We start from the raw sequence: 22,295 nt of genomic DNA, 5'->3' as shown, positions 1-22,295 counted from the left end.
TTTCGGCCATGAAAGTAATATAAGTGTCCACTTCCGTATTAAGAAAATGCTCACATGTGCGATGTCAAATATTGTTAATCTTAAACAATAGTTATTTTTTTATTTCTTATGTTAGGCAGGTGACGTCTTTATAGAAATACTACATAGTGCAGACGTTTGTATTTGCTGTTGAGGACGATAATAAGTGTCGAAATGGCTCACCTCAGTCGTGAACGAATTTTGTGTAAAATGATTTCGTCTGCTTCAGTCATTACACAGACCAAACGATGTCTCCACAACAGGAGATACATCACAAAGATGTTCCAGAATTTTGGGAAAGTTCAACCAGCAGAGACAGAGTTTACATGCTCGAGTCAGAAGGTTATTTATATGTCCTCATGTTTAGTAAAGACTAGTCCAGCATATAACTAGACGACTTGTGTTATACCAAGGTGTGCTCGATGTAGGCCTTGGCTGGAATACGAGTATATTCATATGAACTAAGTAAAGACCCAAGACAGAAAACATCAATGGTGCATAAACTGATGCAGATAATGAAATTAATCCATCCGGATTGCAAAGAGAATGTTTTTTTTAGGGAATCTTTATAATCCATATAATAATTTGTTGCTTCTTTGAGTGACATTTTAGAAGCTGGAAAGTACAATATAGACAAACTTTATTGATAACAACTTCTTTATTGCAAGAGTGCGACACTTCGATACACATTCTTGTACCGTTGTCAAGCAGGAATGACAATGGTACAAGAATCTGTTTCTTCATTAATTGATGATTGACTTTTATGTCTTCTGTTTCAGTTAATGTTGTACAATGAAGTCATACAGTCCTGTCATTCTGGAACTTATCACATGCTGCCCCTGGGACTGAGGGCACTGGAGAAACTCATAAAGATCATAGACCAGGAGATGCAAGTAATTGGTGGTCAGAAGATTGCAATGCCAACTTTAGCGACAGCTGCAGTATGGAAGAAATCAGGTTGTTCATATGACGAATTCCATAGTGGTCATACATGTTTAGGATAATAGATGATCTGTATGCACAGAAATGTATAGCCATCGGAAATGGCTAATCTGTATCTTTAATTCCTGTCTGATCTGTACCTGATTTGGAGATTTGATACTAACCTGTTCACCACTTCTGAGGACCTGTACAAAAATATGAGAACCCACAATTTTGTGATTTGATTTAAACATATTTTATTCACAAATGTGAAAGGGATTGGAGACAAGTTATCCAACTTAAAATACCTGCTCCCACAATCTTGTAAATTCATGTGTTGCATTTACATGGTAAGAAGCACTAAATTCTCATATTCTATAATACATTAAGGGTGCTTGAAAATTTAATTAATATTCATGGACACTTTAAAAGAAGTCAAACATTCACTCAATATGTTCAGCACAATTGACACTTTCAGTGTTCTACACAAGCACTTCACACACAGTGGTTGGTGATCTTAGTCTCTCAGTACTAAGCCAATTTTCTGGAATTTACACAATTGGTTTATTATAACACCCAGCATATACCATGTATACAATGTTTATTTGTTTCTTAGGTCGATGGAAACAGACTGGTGCTGAGTTATTCAAATTGAAAGACAGACATGGTATAGAATATTGTCTGGGTCCAGTAAGTGTAACAATATTTATATAACTTTTATGAAGAAGAATTTATTCATTATCATCTGTACATAATGAAACATGAATGGACTCGATCATCATTGATATACACCAAATCATACATTACATACTTCAGAGTCTGATAAAAGTAAGTATTTGGATGACATGTTATTTTTTTAAACAATATGTAACATGCTCTCATTTACAAATTATTCAAAATGATTGCATTGTGAAAAACCAACTGATTCCACAAACCACTGGCTATTAGCAGTCTCAGGCCATCTACAAGGATGGAGTATGTGAACTGAATATGTGCTTAAATGTTATAGGATGAGAGATTAATATTTTTATATGATACAAATGGGTGGACAATACATTTTTGGAGTAGTATACTTGTATATATGGCGTGAGTGATTGATAAATGATCAAATCTTAGAATATGATTAATTTTGTTTTAAGATATGAAACTCTCATTCAATTGCAGACACATGAGGAACTGGTGACGGATCTTGTTTCTTCGGTATCACCAGTGTCATATAGACGATTACCACTTTTACTGTATCAGGTAAACTGCATGCAAGATTCTGAAACTTTGTTAACTTTTGAAGCATGGTCTAACTCGAAACTTAACAATGATTGCTGGCCCAGCAGTTTAAGGTGTTGGTGTTGTGACGTTTGGGCCTGTGAGGATCAGATAAGCTTGGGTTTGAATTCCTGAGTTGCACTTATCATTCTGCATAGTATGTCAACACCATATCCATGCTTGTGGGACCCGCCAATGTGTATAACTTTGGGCTTGCCTCCACATTAGATGGACATGATGAAATACATTTTGTATAATTAACATAATGTTTAACTCATGTTGTCAGTAAACAAAAATTAATGCAGTTAATGAAGGAATTGGTTCAAATTTGAAATATGGTTTTAAGAGATATGATAACAAGATTCTCTTTCTTAGATTACAAGAAAGTTCCGAGATGAGATGGCTCCAAAGTATGGACTACTAAGAGGAAGAGAATTTGAAATGAAAGGTATTTATACTGCTCCTGTCTATCATTAGGAATCAAAATTAAGAACCTTGATATACATGTACAGAAGGGGGCACAGGTGCTCCAGTCATTTAAGGTACCAAATTTGCTGAGCAGAGTTGCATCCCTTGGGCATCCCTGGGAAACCTATGATTGTGAGTTCAAATCCTGGTTTGTGCTGCTTATCTGACTAGGTTTGTCAGCAATTATACCCTTGCCCCTTTGTTTCACCAGACTTTAAAGTCGTAAATGTCTTGAGACCTCCATCTCTTCGGTGTTTCCTCCTACAAGAAGCTGACACTTTTTGATATAACTGGAATACTGGCAAAAAACAGTTTAAACAGAAAGAGGAAATGGAGAAATGTGACAATGAATACTCGTGTCACAACAAAGTGAGTCTAATGTGATAATTTGTATGAAGTATTCTCATTATTCTTCTATTATGCTGAACTCCGACCTGTTTTGTTTCAGATATGTACACCTTTGATGCTACAGAGGAATGTGCCAAGGAAACCTACTACACTGTATGTGAGGCTTACAGTAAAATATTTGACAGACTTGGAGTTAAATATGTGAAGGGTAAGAACGTGTATGTTTATTTATTTGGGGTTGTTTTAAACGTTTGTCTGATGCTGACATGGTTATTGTGACTGATTTCTAAATTCATGATCTTTTCCTATGTTTTGTGTTAGATATATTTATGGGTTATTGTACAGTTTTCCGTTTTATGATTTTATTAAAATGTTCTCTGTAGTTAGTGTACACTGGGGGCTGTGGGGTTGCCTAGTGGTAAGTGTTCGCTCGTCACGCTGAAGACCCGGGTTTGATTCCCCAGATGGGTACAATGTGTGAAGCCCATTTGTGGTGTCCCCTGTCTTGATATTGCTGGAATATTGCTAAAAGCGGCGTAAAATCAAACTCACTCACTCACTCACTCACTAGTGTACACTGGAATCATCTGTGGCTTGTTGTTTCCTGACAGCTGCTGGAGACACTGGAAACATTGGGGGGACGATTTCACACGAGTTTCATCTGCCAGCGGAAGTAGGGGAGGACACTTTACTGGTGTGTGACAGGTAGGATGAAAATGTGTGACAGGTTGGATGCAAATGTTTGATAGATTGTATGCAAATGTGTGACAGGTTGGATGCAAATGTTTGATAGAATGGATGCAAATGTGTAACAGGTTGGATGCAAATGTGTGACAGGTAGGATGCAAATATGTGACAGATGGGATGCAAATGTGTGACAGAACGGTTGCAAATGTGTGATAGATTGGATGCATATGTGTGACAGAACGGTTGCAAATGTGTGATACATTGGAGGCAACTGTGTGACAGGTAGCATGCAAATGTGGGACAGTTTGAACAGGTTGTGTACTTATCATCTCAAATTCTTTAGGATTGTCTCTTTTTTGTTAAAATGTACATGAGATTTATATATTGTTACATGGCTACATATTGGGAGTTAGTAGTTCACAATATTTGATTATAAGTTGTTTAAAACCATATCTCAGAATACTGGTACCATAGAATACTTACACACAAAATAACTGTATAAATCCTGGCAATTGTATTTTTTCTATTTTGCTTTTACAGATGTGGATTTTCTTCAAATATTGAACTCCTAGGTAAAGTATTACATGTCTGTGTGGTGGCTTGTTTATATCAGAGATCTATGTAGAATGATAGGGTCAGGTTTCTGCGATGACAGTAAAAGTGTTTTTCATGTTTGTTGTGACAAGTATACCCGGTAAATGATTCTGGTTCTGTGTCATGTTGGAGTAAATCTGTGACACTATTTAGAGTATTCCCCACCATTATATTGCTGACATATCGCTAAAGGCAGTTTTAAACAATACTCACTCATTCATCAGTTCAGACAGAGCATTGACATAGTGCTGACACACACTGAATCAGGTGAGATTGTTGCGGAGCCATTTTTCTGTAGACCTCTAAGAGATTTGCCGCCCTCCTCGTCAATGTGTTTCGATATCTATTATGATTTTTTAAATGAATTATTGTGTTGGATCATATCAATACTTCATTTTTTCAGAAAACTATGTGGAGAGTGATTTTAAAAGCTTCTGTCCAAACAAACAGAATGACTGTGATATGAAGAAATCACATGGCATAGAGGTATGTATAAGATTAGACTTGGTTCACTACAGGTGTGGTATGTGTCAGTGTATAACATGCTTGAAAATATTTCACATTGCAAAATGCAGTTAGCCGCCCACAAACAGTTTTGTTATTTCATCTTAGACTGTTGTTTTTAATATGAAATATAAACATAGTGAAAAGCCTATGCTAAGTGTTGCTTTGAGTCATAATCTTAAAGGTGTGTCTCAGCAATACACATTTTCACTTGGTAATCTGTGTCCTTTTAAAGTGTTTTTGTTTTAGAAACAGTTGTGACCTAGTTGTTTCATTTGTAGGTTGGGCATGCCTTTCTGCTGGGAAGCAAATACTCCTCTGTGTTTGGGGCAAACTGTCAAACCAAGATGGGCCAAATGGAGTAAGTTATTAATAACATAATTATGACTATTGAGCCAGTATATACATACATATTTACTCATACAATTTTGTGATAGATAATCAGATATGTTGTTGTCCCCCGCCACAACGCGGAACGGGGGACTATGTATTTCAGCGACGTCCGTACGTACGTCCCAATTCTTATTAACGCGATATCTCATGAACTGTTGTATCCAATGTCTTCAAATTTGGTGACAGTCTACATTGGGGGATTACGCAGACTTCAGTTTATTTGGGTGACCTTGACCTTATTTTCAAGGTCACTATGACACTTTGAACACTTTTCAAACTTATTTAAACGCGATATCTCATAAAACATTGCACCCAATGTTTTCAATTATGTTGACAGCCTACATTGGGTGATTAGGCAGACACTAGTCATTTCAGGCATCTTGTATGTGACCAAAAAATAAAAAGTAGTAAATATAGATATTCCATTCTTTAGCCGCGGGGGACATTGCCATATCAGTGGCAAGCACTTGTTCTAGTTAAATTGAACTCAACATGTATATATTACTCCAAAGAAGTTATGGACCCCTTATTTAATATTATAATATAGTTAAACTGTCATAGTAATGTCAACAAATCAGTTGCTCCTTATCTTCTTTTGAGTGGTATAGTATGAGATTCATTGTTGTGAGGAAGAAAGATGTTCAGAGATTAAGGAGTCTTTTGCTTGTTTACTTCTTGTTTAGCATGCCGCCATATAGCTGGAATATTGCTGAGTGCGGCGTAAAACTAAACTCACTCACTCACTCTTGTTTAGCGCACACTATTTTGGCTATATGACGAGAGCCTTTAAATAATCAAGTCTGGATCAGAAAACTGCAGATTTTAAAGGGTATGATGACATGCTATCATCCAAGCCACTGAGTCCAGTTATCTCTTGACCAGCACAGGTAGCTCAGAAGACATTGAGAAACATACTCATTCACATTCCTTCCATAGATAAGTTTGAAATAAGTTTGTCAGCTTCAGGCATGGGACGGTCAAGTATGTCTGATAAATCAGGACTTTAAATGTGACTGATGATGGAGATGGATGTTGTTCTGCAATGTTTCAGACCAGCACACATGGGATGCTATGGGTTGGGAGTCACCAGGATCCTACAAGGATGTATAGAGGTGTTATCGTCCTCCAAACAGATCCACTGGCCGGCTCTCATAGCACCGTACCAAGTGTGCATCATACCTCAAAAGGTGAGGAATCTATTGGATGAGTTTGGGACCAATATGCCCAGTTGCAATCGTTCTCTAGAAATTGATAATCATTATTTTGTGTCTGGTATTTCTTGTCAAGTTTTGTCAAGGCTGTAGTGCAGTATCAAAACCTTGATTTACAAGCAGTGTCTTAGAACAAATAGAATGTATTTTTTCAGTTGCTGTATGGGGTGTGGGTGGCTCAGTTGTCTGAGGTGGTGCATAGTTATCACCAGTTAGGGGGACGGTGGGATAGCCTAGTGGTTAAGGCTTTTGCTCGTCACACCGAAGACCCGGGTTCGATTCCCCACATGGGCACAATGTGTGAAGCCCCTTTCTGGTGTCTCCCGCCGTGATATTGCTGGAATATTGCTAAAAGCGGCGTAAAACTAAACTCACTATCACCAGTTAGGCACGCAAAGAACCTGTGATTGTGGGTTTGAATCCCAGAGTTATGTTTCAAGGACATACCAGCACACACCAAATATTAAACATTTAATCTCTCATGTGAGGCTTTATGATATAACAGAGATTTTTCAAAGTGGCATTGAACTGAATCACACTTTCTGTAAGTTTATGATTGGCTGCAAGACTTAAGCAATGAACAATGCCTCATTCATGTACATGTAGTACATTATTCCTCAGGAAGGATTTGAGGCAGACACCTTTTTCAAACTTGCCGAGGACTTGAGTGACCAACTCAACACTATGACAAACCTGTCAGGGGAGGTAATCATTGATGACCGCACACATATGACCGTAGGGAAACGTTTGTACGAGGCACGGAGACTGGGTTACCCCTACATCGTGGTCATTGGGAAGAAGGTAAGGGTTGAGGAAGTAACTTTAGAACCCCATCCTGATGTCAGTACAAGTGTAGTCTGTCTATAAAAGCATGTTTCTTTGGGGGTCTTCTTTACCCTTTTGTCTATGCTTAAAAGATCATTTTTTAATGTTTGATAACTCCTGGGCAATTAATATATACGCCAATCTCACAGAGCCTTGAACCTCATCCTATATATATATATACAGACAGAGTTTACAGACTAGTTTTTTGGGTCCATACACTTGCTGAATATTTCAATCAAAAAGTGTAGAACAAAACACGATACTGAGCTAAAATTTTGAGTTTGTTACCACCATAGTTTACTGTAATGTTCTTTTGAACATTCCAACTTTAGCACAAGACAACTTTGCCTTACAGGCCCTGGAGACAGAAGCTCAGTATGAAGTAATCCACACCCTGGAACAAGAGCCCATCTTCCTGTCAAGTGACCAGCTACAGCATTGCATGGCATCAATAGACACAGTCCCTCTATTATGAAGCCCTCAGTAATAGTAGATAGGCTGTGATCCAAATGGCGAATAGATACCAGTCCATCTGTGCTAAGTTATTGCCAAAGTACAAGCTGGCGTTAGTTGCAACAGGAGGGGCAGTATCTTGGCAAGAACATGACTCTTCAGTTCCTAGCAGCAGAACAAAGTGTTGCAGCATGAGACATGGCAATGTTATTAGAGATATAAGCTGTAATACATAACATTTGTTTATCTTGGAGGAGTCGAACAATATTTTTCAACAATTTATTTCAAGGCATTCAGCATGTCCTATCATAAAGTTTCTTTTCATAGACAATGCTTTCGGAGTATCTTTGTGACAAAAAACATTTTATTGTGAACAAAACAATATTCTCCCTCAGAATACCTTACAGCATCCCTCAGACACTTTATGCCATCATTGATTACTTGTTCATGTGATTCGAGGATGAAGCCCATTTCTGGTGTCCCCCGCCGTGATGTTGCTGGAATATTGCTAAAAGCGGCGTAAAACCAAACTCAGTCAGTCAGAGATTCGAGGAGGAAAAAACAAGCTGAACTGGATGTTACATTCACGTTTATTCTTGAGTATGAGGTATTGTACAGCTGCTAAAACTCATGATCCACAGAATGATTGTATTTCGCTGTGAATTTCACAAAATCTCATGCATTTTGTGACAAACATATTGACATGAACATATATTTGATATATAAATATGTGAGCACTGTCAATGTGATTTGTTTCTCCATTTAAATTTACAGACATCAGCAGAGGATGATACTGAAGAATAACCCCACATCACACACACCTAAATCTTGTTTACTGAACACATAGCAAAACAATATTAACTAGGTTGTTATCCTTCTCACAACCTGTTTACAGAATGGCACATCATAAATAAGTAATTTGATAGATGCACATAAGATGCACCAGGAAAAAAAGTATTTTATTCCGTCATATTCTTCACATGTGATTGCTCCACTGTCACAGAAAACACTGGATCAACCGAATGCACATGTCATTTGCTGCATGATCTTCTCCATGTTATAAATATCACTTCAACAAAAATGAAAACATTCCTAAAAAGCAAATAAAGCAAAACACTGGTGCTTTTCAGTAAATATAAGAAAAAAAACATTAACAAAAAAGATACTTGCTTTGTTTGAAACTATTATACTGTACACTTGGAAGTACATATGAAAGTTCCACAAACCTAAGTGAGTGAGTGAGTCAGTATGGTTTTACGCCGCTTTTAGCAATATTCCAGCAGCATCACGGCGGGGGACACCAGAAATGGGCTTCACACAATGTACCCATGTGGGGAATCGAACCTGGGTGTTTGGCGTGATGAGCAAACGCTTTAACCACTAGGCTGCCCCACCGCCTTTTTTTTTATGTGACTTATTCCAGGCACGTATATTTTGAGTTGGGTTTCACACTGCATCATTGGGTACGAAGTTTTATTACCCTTAAGATAAATTTGCTGAATCCTGATTGGTTAATAGCCAAAGCATACCAAATCATGTAGGCGGATTTGCCAGGGTGTACGAACCGTACACCCCGTCAAATCTGTCATGTGACACACTACACGGGTTGTATGAATTACCTTGACCTTAGATGGAATGTGGCTGCCAAACGGCTGGCTCGCTTCGAAATTTTAAAGTTGGCGTATACAATTATGAGTATAAACAGAGTAATAAAATTGTTGCCTTAATTTCTTATTGTGTCAATAAATATATCAAAAAGATAAAATGTTGCTGTATTTCACTTGTCGTTTAACAAAACCTCAATTTATTACCCTTAAGATCTTTTATTTTTATCATAAACTACAAAGCAATCATCCTGAGTTACCTCCATTGTTTTTCCTGAGCGGGTCATAAAGGGAGGTAAAAATGGCTAATTTTTATCATACACTAAGCCATCCTGAACCTCCTTTTCTGACCCGTTCTCATAAACATTGCCTCTCATTCTGCCGATGATTGAATGTTGTTGTTTTAAAGATAAGCTATATAAAAAGATCTTAAGGGTAATAAATTGCCACACGGTCTTTTGAAAGGGTGTATGGGACTGTAAGACCCATGTCAATTCGATATTGCCTGAGGCATTTACAAGGGTCTTACAGTCCCATACACCCTTTCAAAATACTCTGTAACTAATAGTATCATGGAATGCCAGGTTGTAGACATGAATACTGAGACCCCCATGAAAGAAGACCTTGTCCGGGGATTTAAATCTACCACCAGGGAATTGTAATACACAAATCTCCACAGTTGGCTGCATTTGTCATTTGAAGCATTTGGTTCAATCTCCTCCATCAGCTGAATCCTTGATTTCAAATACATTTTCACAAGAATCACCTACATCAAACATAGTTTTGTTCCCAAATATCCTTGCATAACATAAACACATGTTACAGCACAAAGAATAGATAACTGAAGCTCAAATGAAAGTATTCTTGTAACTTTGGCAATCAGGGCCCTGTTTCACAAAGCTCTCGTAAGCCTAAGATCTCGTAACTTTTCTCGTAGCATTCGTACCTCCTATGTTACAGTATAGCAGGTACCAATGCTACGAGTAAAGTTACGAGATCTTAGGCCTACGAGAGCTTTGTGAAACGGGCCCCTGTCTTGGAAGAAGCATACACTCCATTAAGACTAATTATGTGCCTTTCATGGACAAAGGACACTTATGTCACAAACATTCTGAAAGCTTTAAACTGGATAATGTAAATAGAAAGGGCTTCCGACAGGTTCTGTCACTGAAAAAAAAGTTTTTAAGTAGCGTGAAACCAAAAATGATGAAACAAATATTCCTTAAAAGTGGATGCACATGACGGTAAAAATAGGAAAAGAGGAGACAAGTAGTTTTTGTTCATATGTAAATATGAACCTTTGACTGCACATTGGTGGTACAGGGATTTACAGTTGCTAGATCTAACCGTGCTTGGCCTCAAGTGCAACCCTGTTATTTTACATCACAATTAATACCATCATAATGCCCTTGACCTAAGATGCTGTCTAACTCTGACAAGAGATGACAGTTTTGGTCCACCAGATGTTCACAATATAAAAACATAAGGGACAACTCAAGTTATTATGAAAGTTGTCAGATTTGTCCGTATGAATGGGAATGAGACTTCGGTCATGTTAAGATGTGCATTTAGGGGATTTATAACAACTGTAATAGCACAAGTAAAGGCTGATTTTAGACTCCAAGATTTTCAATTCGCCTTTATCTAACATAGGAAAATAGTTTATTTCAAATGAGTCCAAATTTGCCATTATCCTATCTTGTAAACTATCAGTCCTCCATCTTCCTACACATTCAGTTTTCAATTATGCGGCATAATTACCCCAAATGATCATGATTAATAGATCAGTTTAAATTACAAATATTTTCATCCATAATGACCAACTGTAGACACTGATTTTCATTCAGTTTTAGTAGGTTTCAAACAAACTGATTAATAACAACACAACTACTTAATAGGTAAAAGAATCTTAACAGTTATTGTGTGTAAGATATATTCAAGAATCTTTCGGAAAAACAACAACATTCCATTCAAACAAATAAATATTCAATATTGAAAACAAATGACATAAAACAATAGTTGAACAGTTATTGAAATGAATAAAATTATCCACATAAGTAGAAAGGAGAATAGTATTAAAGATGCATTGCATACACATGAGTGAGTGAGTTTGGTTTTACACCGCTTTTAGCAATATTCCAGCAATATCACGGCGCGGGACACCAGAAATGGGCTTCACACCTTGTACCCATGTGGGGAATCGAACCCGAGTCTTCTGCGTGACGAGCGAACGCCTTAACCACTAGGCTACCCCACCGCCCAACATACACATGAAGTGAAATCAATGTATAGTCTGTTTGCTGCAGAATCAAATATACATTCGAAAGCAATAAATGGTCTTAAATGGCATGAAAGTTATGCATGATGTTAACCATCTTTTTATCAATATGAATCTTCGATTTTGGTCTCAACTTAATGCACATTGCCAAAGTCTTTTTACCAATATTGTCAACATTTCTTTTGACAGGCTTTTATTGCAGAAAATACAGGGTTGGCAAAACGTGCGAATGGTAGGCTGTTCTACATACACTGCATACCCCCTTGTTGCATGTCATTAAAACTCCAACATTAATATGATCGTTTGATAAACACCACCCCTTCTTCATACAATGTCTGAAATTATAGTCAAGATTTCGTATGGACAAATGACTACTTTCATGCCTTTTAAGATGACTTGTTGTTTTCGAATGTATATCTTTTCACCATTTCATCTGTACGATTCTGCAGCAACAGACTATAGTTTAGAGATTCAAGTGAAAGGGTGATACTCCATCTGTACCAAAACTGGAAATAGGATATTTTGAATAGGACGGTTTGGATTGCAATGTACAGAAATTATTTCCCCAGCAGCTGCCGGAGAAAAAACTGTTGAATGATGAGTAAGCTGTGGTGGTCATGTGGCCCTGGGTGTGCTGCATGAGATAAAAGAACAGGAAGCTTCCACTACAGCTCAGAATGCAGACACACTTGGTTCGAGTCACGATAAGGAAAATTAATCAGAATGGAATGAATCCTATTTATATTTGACATGTTAATATTAACAATCGATTAGCAATTTGGCAACTCAGTATTTCAAACAATGCACAGGTATCAGTTTCAGATGGGCCTGTTTGTTATATTCCCCCAATGAAATTAAAAACAACAACAAATAATAGCTCAACCCCTTTTGGTGGACAAATGTTACTCCAACCATTATCACCATGTTAGTCTATCAATGATAATTTTCATGAAAGATGAGTGAGTTTAGTTTTACGCTGCTTTTAGCGATATTCCAGCAATATCATGGTGGGCGACACCACAAATGGGCTTCTCACATTGTACCCTTGTGGGGGGAATTGTACCTGTGTCTTCAGCGTGACAAGCAAAAACTTTAACCACTAGGCTACCCCACATGTGTTTGTTCCCTGATTTATACATGATATCCCGGTACATGACTCGTAGTATACAGACAAACAACAGATTCTGAGATACAATCATCAATCTTTTGTTGCCATGATATTCAATGTATCAAACATCAATGAATGATTTCACAATTATTCCTGATATGCTAAACACAAGGGCTTGTTCTAATTAAAAACTTATGATGTATACAGATTACAGCATCTATATTGAATTCTGATCCACATGAAATAATTAAGACTTAATATATTCATAACAATGTATGAAAGAGAGAGTTTTCATATTTGTACAGCGCTCAGTAACATCACGAGGTGACTGCTTCATATGGGATGAATCCCTTCAACATGCAGGGTGTTCACTAGATATGTACCACTTGTCTGACTTTGCTCAGAAACTATGGGTCATAATCTGAATAAATCTTGGATTTGCATCCATGTCAAGACTCACCATCTCTAAGGTACACAACTCTTCAGCACTAAGGTTAGTTAAAAGGCCGGGGTTCAAAATTATACACAAATGGGGTGAAGCCACAATGCCATGTCAAATCTGTCTTTCTATTCAAAGCAAAGCAGTATTCAAGTAAATTCCATGCAATATCACAAAATTGATTTACAGGTTCATGATGATACTAAGCCATAGTATAATAAAGTATGCTAAGAAGAATCACTGCAAAAATTGTTGATGCAGACAGTCTACAAACCATACATTTTGAAGATATATTTCTCTTTTGGAAATCCAGATTTTAGTTTCCCTCTGTATCAGTCAGGTGGCCAGAGGAGGTACGTTTTCATAGCAACAAGTCTTCTAGTGGAGCAAAAGTTTCATATTTCATTTTGACAATGACAATACTTTCTTCCGAGGCAGGCAGTGAAAATGACCCCTCCCCATTCCCCTTGCCCCATGCTGTGCAGGATTAAGGTTGTACACCTATTTTGTGGGGACATCAACATGCTGAAGGTTGTATTTTCAGAAAATGAGTAAAATTTGAAATTTGAAATGAATCTGTCTTTAGTCATCAAAATATGCAGTGAAAGAGTTGCTAGACATTTACTATTAAAGAGGCACATGTTAATTCTAGTAGTAAATTCCAAGTTTAACCTTTGACATCACGAGGCTCTTGCCAGGCACCCATAGCCGTTACAGTCCTGTCACTCATGGGCAGATAACATCTACACTGCTGAGGAGTAGCCAATGGAAGACTTAACTGGAAACCCATGGGATTTTATTTAAGCTACTGGTCATATGTCTCACCCAACAAATGAAGAAAATTATCAATGTTGTAAGCATCATATTTCTTTTTTTGATTATGCTGTATAATTTTGTATAGAAGCCTTCACACAATGCACAGTGAAACACATTATTTGATATGACTCAAAATAACACAAGAACGGTTCCATGTATACAACAGTCAGTACCACGTATACTACCATGTGAATGTACCTGAGAAAATACATGTCCTCACTTTTCATACCATATACATTCACACGATTCAGACCAAAAATGGCACACACATTCAATATGAACTGACACTTTCAAAGTGATAGTCGTAGATTTTATTAAATCAAGTTGCACCAGTGCAACTCATCCACATCTTTGGTCATGTAGGCAGCATTGCAAACAAATAACAAAATGCTGGAAAATATTGACCCTGTCATTTAGGGTGGGAGGCAAAGTACCGGTAAGCATGATAACATGCAGTGTTCATAAAAACTGATCTTAATGCTTGCTACACATTCGGCAGTAACAAACACTATAATCTGACAATGTGATCAGAGACTGATGGGGAAGTATGAAAACATGGACAGTAAATTCAAGGTGATACAAAACCACACCGGCAACTGTTTCAGCTCTTAACCCTGTAATAAAAGATTTATATGCTGTCACCATCAGACAGATGAATACAATGTAAGTGTTTGTCAGAAACACATGAAAACTGACATTGGTAAATAACCTATATCATAAGCTGCCCTAAACATGTACATCTGTCACGGGACTGACTTCAGTGCTAGCGTGCAATAATACACAGCAAATGTTACAGCATTGTCACGACCACAGCAAACCTGATCATACATCAATCTCACTTAGTCAGTAGTGTAGATACATGTATTCTTGTGGGAGAAGGTAAAAATCTTCAGACATTTTATCTGCCTGTATTTCCTTCATGTCTTGCCATGGATAACTTGATTGCTTGACCACTTCAAACTTCACAGGTTATCACGCCAATTAAAAGAACATGATGAAGACTGTCGTCACTCATGGATATAACTACAAGCTTGTTACTCATAGATGTAAGCACAAGCTCTCCACTCCTAGAAGTATGCATCTCTTTCTGTGTCCACTGTAGCTCGAACATTTCTTCACACATATCACACTTGAATCTACATCACACCAAACCTGATAACATTCAACACTGAATTGGGGCTGAAGAAGAAAACAGCTAGTCCAATGAAAAGCATAGCCATTTCATGTCTAGGGAGGGACTGGAAGCCATTTTAAAATGATCATATAGTATTTTCAGCACAATCAACTAGTGAAACATGACTGTCCGCAGAGCGTCTTCGTCACAGATCTCCAGTGTGGCGATAGCACCATCATTAAACCGGAACGATGAACCCCCATCAACCACCAGACATGCATCCCACATCCGCGACCGAATGACGACTCTGACAAAGAAGACCATTATATAAATTGTGTTCATTCCTGCCCAGTAATATGGGAATTAAATTATCCAAATTTCCTTTAGTTTTCCTAAGATTTGCAGATTTAGATTTTCCAAATAACCTAGTTATATATTGAGTAGACTCTTGTAGGATTATGCGGAATTCCAGCATTTTGTATTGAATTTGTATGTTAATTTTTTACATTTTTCACATTAATAGTTTTACAGTTCTTCATTTGGTGCATGTGTTGAACTCATACAAGTTTATGAATCAAAATATATAGAGGTGAAATACATTTAATATACATACTTGTCAGCAAATCCCCTTGGATTATTCATTCTAAACACATCTGAAAATAAACAGGGAATAATAAATAAATAAACGAACGAACGAACGAACGAACGAACGAACTAACGAACAAACGAAAAATCATTAAAAACTACCTACCATCCAATTTCTCTTAGGTTCATATTATCTCAAACATTTTTGCGGGCCTAACACATGTACTCGGTTGATGATTAAGCTACAGATTGGTAGTACCGTTTACTACAGGATCTCTGATGCTGTAAGCCATCCTCGGTTCACTTGGGTCAAAGGTCAGAGAGTAGTTGAACGAGTCCTTGATCTTCTCAAGGAGTGAGGTGTCATTTACAGGGAACTTGTGTTCAGTGTATTTGTTGGCTGTGGAAAAGAAACATGCTATTTCTCAAATCACACATTGCTTGTAAACAGCATGTCTAAAACAATTTCTTGCACCAAATTCTCAATAAGACTTTTCATCAATTATGCACATTGTACAGGATACAGGTAAATCATGATCACATGCTAGCCATACTTAATAGTATGCTTGTGTACTTATATCAAAAAATCATGGTTACAAGTAGGGCTGCGCAATATAAACGGTTCAGACATGAAAACAATACATATTGCGATACGCTGATCGAAAACTGGTATTTTGACATGCATTCAGAAAACTTCGTAACACTCGGAAATCTTCGGATATTTCCGTTTTTTAATTGTTCTTTTCCCTGTTTCATTAGTGCCAAATGTTACTTACATTTTTATTTTGTCATGATTAAAAGTTTTTATAAAAGGTTAATCAATCATAGTGATTTTGTTATGTTTTTGCTTTATAATCAACCATTAACTCGATTATAAGTAGTTTTTGTTAAAAAAATAATCCTTGCAATATATTGCAATACATATCGCAATATACGCATCCGCATCGCAATATATCGCAATATGAAAATTCTCTGCAATACCCATCCCTAGTTACAAGGTTGGTTGGTTTGTTGTTTAATGCCACATACAGCAATATTCCAGCTATATGGGATTGCCTGTAAATAATAGAGTCTGGACCAGGCAATCCAGTGATCAACAGCATGAGCATTGATAACATGCTATCGTACTAATATATCTAAAAGCAACATAATACCATATTCATTTAGTCATGTTTTTATAGGCGGAGATCAGATCACTGAAATATGAGGCAAGAAAAAAGGTTTAAATGTGCAATTCCTTCAAAATATCTGTGAATTTTCACATTTGAAGTAATGCAGGCACAGTTTTACTGACCTATATCTAATATCTCCTTGACCCCCTCCACGGGGAGATAGTTTATGTGGAAGAACCATGAACTTGACCCTGTGCCTGTAGACACAGTCACTCCAGAGCTCTTCTGCTTCTCTGAGAGGCCCTTGCCCACAGACAGCTCATAATAAGACACTCTGAAGCAGACATGTTAAACATGACAGGGATTTACGGGATGCGAATTCCTGCGTCCTATACGCATAAAAACTGACAATGAAAGCAACGAAATTGAATAGCGCATCCACAGGGACGCAGAAAAAGTCCAAAAGCTTTTTGTAAAATTTTTGATCATGTAACAATAAGTTATCACTGAGTCTGCTACTAGCCGGGTCATGGTATCATTTGCGATTTAATTACTGTAACAATGTGCTGATCATGATACACAATACAATAACAGTAACTAAATTACAACAATATTGTAACATAGTATTAATAATAATATTTAATTGTCTGGAACCCCCATTTTGTAGTGCAGGACCCCTGAAAATTAAGAGTATGAGTCCAAGGGACCCTCAAATACAGGACTCAAAGTAAATCTCTGACATTACCCTAAATATTTCTGTGACTATTCCAAATATGAATACTGAACAGTTTCTTCAACCGTATCATCACAGAAAACGTAAGCAAGACATTCATGGAGATATGCAGGTATTGGTATTTATATCCCAGATTCCCACCTTGCTGACAGCTTTTCTGCAATAAACACTTCATTGAGGGCAAGCACTGGCAGTACACGCTGTGTTGGAATGTCTCTCATAGAACAAATGGGGTGCCGGACTTGTTCATTCTCTTGAACATGTTCTGTAAATCTATGTTCAACAAACTGCAATTGTTGATCATGAAGCTCTATTGCTTCATCATTATCATGGCAACCTGACATGGTGATTCGTATTCTATGACGCCATTTCCACCTGAATAAGAAAAGTTAAAAGTCATATGCCAATATAATAATTTGACAGCATTTATATATTTTTCTACAGTAAAGATGTCAGGAAATTTTAAAATAAAACTGTTCTTAAAAGCAAGCTTTAAAGAATTACAAATCTAAAAAATAATAATTTGAAGAGACACTATGATCAAATTTGGGCAATCTTCAAATATTTTTATGATTATTGTTTCTATCAATTGACATTAAATCTTATGGAATCAGCAACATAAAGTCATGGTACCTGAAGTTCCCATCCAGCAATCTCTTCAAAGCAGAATGGAAGTTCTTCCCACAGTAGCCATTTTTAGGTAGACAAAGATGGCCTTCCGATCTGAATAATCAGCAAGGCATATCAAAATGGTACACATGTACTAAAAGTAATTTATTCTCCTATACTTAAAATCAATTGCTTTCATAGTACACCTACCAGCAATCTTCACCTTGTAGTACATATGATGTTGGTTTGTTAGTTAAACGCCACACTCAGCAATATTCCAGCTATATGGAGGCGGTCTGTAAATAATCAAGTCTAGACCCGACAATCCAGTGATCAACATCATGAGCATCGATCTACGCAATTGGGATACGATGACCTTTGTCGACCAAGTCAGTGAGTCTGACCACCCTATCCAATTAGTCGCCTCTTACGACAAGCATGGGTTACTGAAGACCAATTCTAACCCAGGATATTCATGGGCCTGATTTGCATGTGAAACAAAGTGGCCACACGAGTGAATGTTGTTTTATGTCAGTGATGATGAAGTGATATCTGATTCCTGTCAGATCTCCTGACAAACATTTCCAACTTCATATTCAATTAGAAGCTCAAGCTGTCTGCCTCTTCAAGCAATATGAATTTCATGTGTTTGAAGAGGTGTAGATGATTTTACCAGCTGAGTGGTCTTCAGGATTGCAGGTTAAGGGAGTTCATAAACTTTTAGCTATTAAATCCACTATCCCCTGCTATCATTACATGTATCAAATTCATCATTTTAAGTTCACAAGTTACAAAGACTTAAGTTCAGTTACATTTGTATCACTCTAAAATCTCCATCCACTGTGCCAGCCTCTGAGTCTCAATCACTGAATATTGGAAATTGGATGTCCTAGCAAGTGATGCCACATCAAACACTACGACATCAATATATCTGTACAGGCTTGACAGATGACTTGTATGGGCTTTCACATGTCAGTAACTAGCCAATCAGGGAGGAAATAGATATTTTTTCAGTCTCACATAGAAGCCAACCAATTCAAATGTCAGGTCCTTGCTTATTTCATGACACATCACAGTGAGGAAATACGCTGATTGGATATTTATTAAAAATGAAGAAAACTAAATATTGGAACCAGTTACAAGTCCCAGATTTATTTCCCTTCCCTTTCATAGTTAATATTTCTGTAAGAAGACAGAATTATAAGAACATGACTACTCAGAACAATTCTCTTCAAATTTTGTGTGAAACTTTGGGTAGGCAGATTCAAACAGTTAAAGATGTCATATGGCAATAATATAAATCGGCCGAGTCCGTAGGAGGTACAACCCAACAAACGTCTCACCTATCTGGATCGGTGTTGATTCCAATGACAGGTTTACTTCTGTCATTGACCTTGCTGGCAGCCAACAGGAAGGTTCCATCTCCTCCTGCTGTGAATATAACATCGGCCCAGTCGATCAGTTTACTGTCAAACTGTAGTCGACTTACAATTCTCGTCTCTATGTTAGCTCCTCTGTTGAAAGAATTTTAGAAACAGAATGAGTGATAATTATTTTACCCAGCAGAAAACGAATTAATATTCGACTGTATCAAGTAGTGGTTTTCTGAATAATTGAAATAATCGAAGATTGGTTGCAGTGACTAAACGACCAATCAATTGATCATGTTTTCTCATAATCGAACACAAACAATTCTGGAACACTTGTTTTCAATAACAATATTTTTCACAAGGTTGGTTTTGTCTGTTACATTTCATAAGCACTATAAGCTAGTTCCAAGTCATGATTGAATTTATCTTAAAGACTCCAAGGCATTTATGTTCCTGACATACTAGTCATCCTTTAAAGATTTGAAACTTTGCCAAAAAAAAACCCCAAAGAACTACGTGTTTTTCCCTATTTTTTTGGTGCATTAACAAATTTCATAAATGACGCTAACCAATTATTTTCGATGGTTGATTGGTTGTAATTCACCAATCATCAATTAGGAGAGTTTAACCAATTCCCAACACTAGTATCAAGCTAGGACTATACATACTACACAGTTTACCGATGCACTGGTATACTGCAATATTCTTTTCAGACTGTATGTACTGCAACAATTTTGTTCTGTTTTCTGGTAAAACAGATAAAAAAGAAAGAACAAAATGATTACAATTTGTCTCATTGAAAATATAATCTACCTCCCTTTGAAATTGATTGACAAGAGGGCAGAACTGCCTAAGAACTTTTACTCTTGTGTAGTTATCTCCCTGTATCCATGACTACAAAATGAAGACTGACCATGCTGACTTTGACATTACACTATTTACATCAGTCACTACATGTAGAAAATAGGATCTGCACGTATAATCAGCGTCAATCAATTGAACTCTTAATGTATCGCAATGTAGACACCTGTGTTGCAATACAGTTCTTTGCTAAAACACAACCCAATAGAAGACTAAATATTCAAGCCTGGGCCAGACAAACCAGGAGTTGACAGAATGATTAATAATACACGAACTTGTAAGATACACACTTTGACAACACGGTCCTTATTAGTCGGCCCTTATGACAAGCATGGAATACTGAGGGCTTCTTCATCCACAGAATCACTCAAGGCATTAAAAATGTGAAAACAGTGAACTTTTATTCACTAAAATTTTCCAATATGCAGAAGAAAACTACAATTATTTATGAAATAGTTTTAGATGTTAAGAAGCAAGATTTATATTTAATCAAAAATGGAAACCTGACCTTTCTATTGCCATGGATCTTGATATCTTTCAATGGCTATAACAACCGGATGTTGCTAGGGTAGTAAATACTCACTCTAAATTTTTCTTTATCACTTCCAGCCCTGCTAGATGTGTGTTATGCCGATCCACAAGTCCTTGATAGTCTGAGTTTTTTGACTCCAGCTAAAATGTTCATAATACTTATGAATATGTGAGGGCAATCAAGATAAACATTGTCATGCTGACAGTTTCCTATAATGTCCCAAAAATGTACACCTGAAGAGGAAAAGTTGATTGAAAAAATGTACAAATGTCTTCATGCATTTATTTACTGTTTTCAACATACTCACACCTTTAACATGTTCAATAAACTAGTAATTAATATAACCATAAATTCAGCATAACTTTACCATTTGTCTTTAAATTTTATTTGCTGACATGATCATGTGTGAATCATTTTGGGAAAGAGTTCCTTACGTACCCCCTGCCTATTTTTGTGATGAGGAAATTTCTATAGTTTAGTCTATAGTTTATAGTTAAAATTAGGTGGGGGGTACGTAAGGAGTGAGTGAGTATGGTTTTACACCGCTTTTAGCAATATTCCAGCAATATCACGGCAGGGGACACCAGAAATGGGCTTCACACATTGCACCCATGTGGGGAATCGAACCTGGGTCTTCAGCATGTCGAGCAGACGCTTTAACCATTAGGCTACCCCACCACCCCAGGGTACGTAAGGAAGGAACTCTTACCTCATTATGTTTATATTAAATGATCGACCAAGTTACAATTAATTGTAGTTCACCATGGTGACTAGGTGCATCGAACGGCTATAATCATGATAATAATGTTATCAAATGGAAACATGTCGGTGTAGATCAACTTGTCAGTTTTCACATGCATACTTACATTTTTCTTCAGGTCTGTCTCTGACAAGCCGCTACATCGTCTTTTCTCAAACTCGTATCTAGTTATCCTTGTCAAGACTGCAGCTCTACGCGGAGTGAAAACGGGTCGGTCATCAGAACCAAGATCTGTACTTAACGAACGTAAACAGAACAGTCTTGAAGGCCACACCGTCCCGGCATCTGTCAGTCGAAAAGGCAGTCGGTGCATGTGGCAAAATAATTTCGTGACATGCAAACACTGAACGTTCATTTTAGAAAATATGAAGTGTACTTGTTGAATCAAGAAAGATTCTGATAGACTTTGACAACCTAGGGCGTATCATAACAACTTTATCGCTTTTCTACTTTTGGTCTTGGCAGGTCCCCTCTAAGGCGGCCATGATGCTATAACACGCAGAGCTATCCTTTGGTATTTTGTAATAACTAAGCTATTGAAATTGTGATCCCCCGGATTTTTAAAAACCAAAGTAGAATTCTGAATTAGGATAATCTTAACTAAATGCTAAATCTGTGCTACGATATCGCCGAAACTTGGGCAACGTCAAACATAGGAAGTTTGGGGCTATTTACGACAGCAGTTGTTC

At 37.2% G+C, this 22,295-nt stretch overlaps 2 protein-coding genes across 2 annotated transcripts; one reads left to right on the top strand and one right to left on the bottom strand.

The window, feature by feature from the left end:
- Window positions 1–9: 9 nt before the first annotated feature.
- On the top strand, window positions 10–8,145 carry LOC124263514 (probable proline--tRNA ligase, mitochondrial). Its single transcript, XM_046698206.1, has 13 exons — window positions 10–360; window positions 798–975; window positions 1,556–1,629; window positions 2,104–2,184; window positions 2,578–2,650; window positions 3,119–3,226; window positions 3,630–3,723; window positions 4,246–4,277; window positions 4,703–4,785; window positions 5,085–5,164; window positions 6,248–6,383; window positions 7,029–7,208; window positions 7,588–8,145. The coding sequence occupies exons 1-13, from the start codon at window positions 193–195 to the stop codon at window positions 7,705–7,707; spliced, it is 1,407 nt and encodes a 468-aa protein (XP_046554162.1). The 5' UTR covers window positions 10–192; the 3' UTR covers window positions 7,708–8,145.
- Window positions 8,146–14,226: 6,081 nt separating this feature from the next.
- On the bottom strand, window positions 14,227–22,266 carry LOC124263616 (NAD kinase 2, mitochondrial-like). The gene is made up of 9 exons (XM_046698304.1): window positions 21,713–22,266; window positions 20,898–20,986; window positions 19,427–19,597; window positions 18,108–18,197; window positions 17,616–17,849; window positions 16,924–17,075; window positions 15,889–16,029; window positions 15,658–15,697; window positions 14,227–15,351 (listed from the first exon to the last, which is right to left on the bottom strand). The coding sequence occupies exons 1-9, from the start codon at window positions 21,959–21,961 to the stop codon at window positions 15,216–15,218; spliced, it is 1,302 nt and encodes a 433-aa protein (XP_046554260.1). The 5' UTR covers window positions 21,962–22,266; the 3' UTR covers window positions 14,227–15,215.
- Window positions 22,267–22,295: the final 29 nt, after the last annotated feature.

This window comes from Haliotis rubra, unplaced genomic scaffold (assembly GCF_003918875.1).
Source record: "Haliotis rubra isolate DU_JTF1 unplaced genomic scaffold, ASM391887v1 Scf10, whole genome shotgun sequence".
NCBI classification, from domain to species: Eukaryota; Metazoa; Mollusca; class Gastropoda; order Lepetellida; family Haliotidae; genus Haliotis; species Haliotis rubra.
Note: the sequence above shows the minus strand (reverse complement) of the source record. Positions and strands in the feature narration are given on the sequence as shown.